Raw genomic sequence first — 5248 nt, 5'->3', positions numbered from 1 at the left:
TTAAAGAGAAATGATTTTAAAAGTTTCAGCCGTTTTGTCTCGAGGCCAAAAGAAAAAAGAAAGATCTTTCCCTGGTGATCTGAATAGGATACATAGTATACACGGCACCTTTAATTAAAGCCCAGAAGTATTTCTTAATGGGCATTTCACACCTGAACAAACCTAGGAAGTCTTCCAATTCCAAAATGTATCAAGCAGCCGTTGGGGTGGAGAGAATTACCCCAACTTGGCTAAAGACTCAGGACTCCTGTGGATTTTTCTCTGAGCTTTATGAAATGAGCCTTAAATGACAAGGGAGACCTTTTTTAAAAATAATAATTATTATTATTCAATGATGCGTTACAAAAACAATAATCTGTGTCACTGCGGGAATTTCAGTGTGATTGGGACTCTCTCTCTTTAGAAGTAAAAATAATTTGCTAATGACTGGAGAAATTCTGATTCGTAAGTCTGGTAGAATGGTTTAATGTTTAATTTAGGGAACTAAGAAGAGATAGTGGGACGCGGTGGCTCAGTGGGTTAGGACGCTGAGCTTGTCGATCAGAAGATCGGCACTTTGGCGGGTCGAATCCCGAGTGCCGCGTAACAGAGTGAGCGCCTGTTACTCGTCCCAGCTTCTGCCAACCTAGCAGTTCGAAAGCAGGTAAAAACGCAAGTAGAAAAATAGGGACCACTCCGGTGGGAAGGTAACAGCGTTCCGTGAGCCCTTGGCGTCTAGTCGTGCCGGCCACATGACCACGGAGACGTCCTCGGACAAGCGCTGGCTCTTCGGCTTTGAAACAGAGATGAGCACCGGCCTCTAGAGTTGGAAACGACTAGCACGCATGTGCGGGGGAACCTTTACCTTTTACCTAAGAAGAGATAATAAGTACCCAGGTTCTTTTAATTAGACGGGTGAGGCAGTTCCAGCAATACGGAAACACAGATGGTCCCCGTTCAACAACCGCTTGTTCAGCGGCCATTTGACAACACTGAACACGCTGGATCTCTTCGTTGTGGACAGGGCAATATTGCTCGACTTACGACTGTGCCCTCGGCGTTCGGCACCCGGCTCGAAATTACAGCCAAGAGCATCCTGCATTCGTGCAATCGTGGTTTGCGACGTTCCTGGCTGCAAAGTTAATGGCCGGAATTGGGAAGTTGCAGTCACGCGGAGCCCTTAAGCTTAACGTGGGTTTTTTCCCCCCCAAACATGCTGCTTTTGCACATGGGCCAGAAGCACCGAGGCACTTCCGGGTTGAAAGGGTGAACCGATGACATCACCGTTGCCCTGGGGAGACCCAATTTGGGCGGGGGGTCCTTTCGTGGCCCCGGCAGGAGAAGGAGCCAAGGACGGGAGCTCCATGGCAGTTCTCAGGGACTCGAACGCGGGCTTGCTAATCTCCCGCCCAGGCTTCTAACCGCTCGGGCCCCCGTGCTCCTTTTATATAAATGTAATAATAAAAATAAAAATAAATAATTACTGTCAGTAAACGAGGGCTGCCCGGTGTGATGATGCTGTATGCTTTCACCAACTTCTTTGTCTGTGGCTGATGGTGCTGCACTGAATTATAACACAGTTCTAAACATTAGAATGCTTACCCAGCAGTCGGCTGCTTTTATTATTAATAGGAAGGGTAGCATGAATCTTAAATTTTATCGCGCAGAAGCATCCTTGTGGGCCACCACAGCTCATTAAACCTCACAACGACAACTTGGACCGCCGGCAACTGTTTGGCAAACAAAAGAGCCCGACTTCCTTCGGTAAAAGTGATATATTTACAATTTTTATTTGGAAGCCAAGTTAAGCCAAACAATCTTCAACACTACAAGCGTGTGTTTGCCCCAGTGCCGCTAGAGCAAATAAATTATTTCAAGGGATAAGGCAATCATCCTCAATAGTCCAATCAGGGGCCTTCTTAATTCTCCAAATGCATCGCCATGCAAGCCAGTGGCTTGGGTTCGAATCCTTCCTAAAAGCCACCTTTCACGGGGAGCAGTCGAAGGAAAAGATCTCATTCCTGGTTACAGCTCTTCCAAAATCTTCACCAGGAGGTCTGGCTGCAGCATGGAAAGATTACGCAAACGGGAACCATCTTTCTGAACCGGCATTTGGGGCTTCAACCTCAAGACTTCTGTGCCCACGCACGACAGGGCTACGTGGACCATTGATCGAGGAGGATCAGAACTTCTTCCATTCCATGTCATCTGGAGGATTGACTTCCACTTTTCTTTTACCTACGTCCGACCAATTGGTGCTCAAGACTGTCCCGCCCGATTCCATCTGAGAAAACAATTTTATTTTATTTATTTATTTATTTATTTATTCGGTTTATATACCGCCCTATTCCCAAAGGACTCAGGGCGGTTTACAAGGCAAAATTTAAAAACAATCCAATATAAAATTAAAATAAATTAAAATAAATTAAATTAAGTCTAGCCACAAAAATTAAATCACAATTTAAAAACATTAAACCCCTCAGTCCAGACCATAGCTCAAAGAGCCAGGTTTTTAGGTCCCGGCGAAATGAACGAAGGTCGGGGGCAGTTTTAATATATGAGCCTTTAACAAAACGAAACTCAAGACTCCGTGGTTCTGAAAACATGGGAGAGACAGGAAGACGGGCTTAGGACAATGCTCAAGTTAATTCCCACCACGACTGTTGTCAACTCAGAAAAATGTCTAAGTGATTGGGGAAAGAAGGAAAGGGATGGAATTGAGTCCCAAAGGTTGCTTTTTGAAGAGGCAACCGGGCTTTCTTGTTTTTCTTTGAAGATCATAATCATAATAGTAAAGTTGGAAGGGACCTTGGAGGTCATCTAGTCCAACCCCCTGCTCAGGCAGGAAACCCTATACCATTTCAGACAAATGACTGTCCAGTCTCTTCTTAAAAACTTCCAGTGTTGCGGCATTCACCACTTCTGGAGGCAGGTGGTTCCACTGGTTAATTGTTTTAACTGTCAGGAAGTTTCTCCTTAGTTCTAGGTTGCTTCTCTCCTTGGTTAAGTTTCCATCTGTTGCTTCTTGTCCTGCCTTCGGGCGCTTTGGAGAATAGCTTGACTCCCTCTTCTCTGTGGCAGCCCCTGAGATATTGGAACATTGCTATCATGTCAAGATGCTATCAAGATGTTTCGTTTCTCATCCCAGAAGCTTCTTCAGCTCTGACCTGGATGGTGGGGAACGGAAGAATTTATACTCCTTGCAGACCGCTGGTCATTTGCATTCCTTTAGAGAGTCGTTGAGGCCACTTGGAGGCTTGTCTGTGTCCTCAGGGTCACAAATGGGTGCAAATGAGTGTGGAGCCTCCTTGGAACTGCAGAAAGGACGGTGTTGAGGATTGCAGATAGATGATATCCTATCCCTGCCCCTGTTACATCGCTCAGGTGACCCTGAGGACACAGATAAGCCTCCAAGTGGCTTCAACGACTCTCTAAAAGAATGCAAATGACCAGCTGTCTCCAAGGAGTATAAACCCTTCCGTTCCTCACCATCCAGTCAGAGCTGAAGAAGCTTCTGGGATGAGAAGGGAAATGTCTTGAAAGAAAAACGAGAAAGTCCAGTTGCCTCCTGGGAAAAAAAGCACCTTTGGGACAATCATAACCTGGATGACCGAGAATCTCCATAGACGAATAAAAAGGAGGTTTGTCTTTTGCTAATAAGACAGATACCTTTGCCGTAGGTTAATTTATCTGTCAAATGCTTAAATTAGTTGACATTTGCCATGTGATGAAACCCAACTCAAAATTAACACGGCAAAAAGAAAGAGGAAAAGGAAAATGTCTTACAAATGATTTGTTCATGGCACGTTTCACTTCATCTGTGCCATCCGAATAAATTTGTTGGAAAAGTTTGTTCAAAGCCGCGTCGCCCTCCAATTTTTCATTCTTCTCTTCTTCTTTGATTTCCCCCACTAATTTGTCCCAATTCTTTGTATGATGGGAAGAAGATGGATACTGACGCGTGGGATTTGAAGCTGGAAGACAAATTCAGTCAGGCAATGTCAACCCCGTCTCTCAACTTTGATGAAATAAAAGTACTGTATCTGGCATTTATCCACCCAGATATGGCTGAGATATTTCTCTTGAGTGATGCTTAATTTTAGCTGCTAAATGGGAAAACTGGATCATTTTTTAAAAAAAAAAAACTTTGCAAGCTTAAGTTCGAACGCATACTTTTTTTCCTATCACTTTGCCTTGTATAATCTTGCTCTGAAGCTATAAATTTACATGTTCTCATTGGGACAGAACAGGAGCCTCCAAACTTGTCAACTTTAAGACTGGTGGACTTGAACTCCCAGAATTCCCCAGCCATCATCGCTCGCTAGGGAATTCTGGGAGTTCAAGTCCACCAGTCTTAAAGTTGACAAGTGTGGAGGCCCCTATGATAAAAACTTCACAATTTTATTCTCCTTTCCTTTCTGATGTTTCTTTGCCTTTAATCAGACCTATTGCTTGAATAAATCAGGATTCAAGGCAGCCTCGTTCTGTAGTGTTCGCCATCCTTTTTTTTCTATCACGTATTATTGTGTACCGAAATCCAACTTTTAACAGCGCCTCCGAGAACTATACATCTCCTCCTCATGACCAGCTTTGCTTAATGAGAGAGGCAATTATTATTTTGTGAACTGATCCAACACACAAGGCTGGTTTTAATAAAGAATCATGGCCAACGCAAAAGGAAACACGGAGAGGAAATTTAAATGTGGAGGGAGATTTGATGGTTCCCTCTGATCAGACTATACATCTAGCCGATCTCTACGATTTATGCCTTCCAGACTAAGATTGTTGGTTAGTCGACACAAACCTGGTACACTTTTTTCCAGATCAGGAGAATTCTCTTGTCCTTCTAGTTTTTCCCACCGTATAACTTCTGGTTTCTTCATTTTTATCTCAATCTACAGAAGAACAAGAAGAAAGCATTTAATAGATTAACCCTTTTGAGAAGATTAGGGTTTGTGAGAAATATGAAGGAAAAGATCAGCCGTAACCCTGAGGTGTTTTGTTGTTTTTTTAAATGCAGTTTGGCCAATTTTCTCTTTTAACTTTTTTTTAAAAAGGAATATAGTTAATAATAATAATAAATAACAAAGTTGGAAGGGACCTTGGAGGTCATCTAGTCCAACCCCCTGCTCAGGCAGGAAACCCTATACCATTTCAGACAAATGGCTGTCCAGTCTCTTCTTAAAAACTTCCACTGTTGGAGCATTCACAGCTTCTGGAGGCAGGTAGTTCCACTGGTTAATTGTCCTCACTGTCAGGAAGTTTCTCC

General features: G+C 43.5%; 1 protein-coding gene across 1 annotated transcript; it reads right to left on the bottom strand.

Annotated features, from left to right (window-relative positions):
• Positions 1-1744: 1744 nt before the first annotated feature.
• LOC308679425 (protein SGT1 homolog) lies at positions 1745-4874 on the bottom strand (the record flags this gene model as incomplete). Its single annotated transcript, XM_081347035.1, has 3 exons — positions 1745-2263; positions 3766-3953; positions 4784-4874. Coding segments are annotated over 3 exons (381 nt in total), but the record flags the coding sequence as incomplete, so codon positions are not given.
• Positions 4875-5248: the final 374 nt, after the last annotated feature.

Source organism: Vipera berus (genome assembly GCF_964194415.1).
Source record: "Vipera berus genome assembly, contig: HAP1_SCAFFOLD_531, whole genome shotgun sequence".
Classification (NCBI taxonomy): Eukaryota; Metazoa; Chordata; class Lepidosauria; order Squamata; family Viperidae; genus Vipera; species Vipera berus.
Note: the sequence above shows the minus strand (reverse complement) of the source record. Positions and strands in the feature narration are given on the sequence as shown.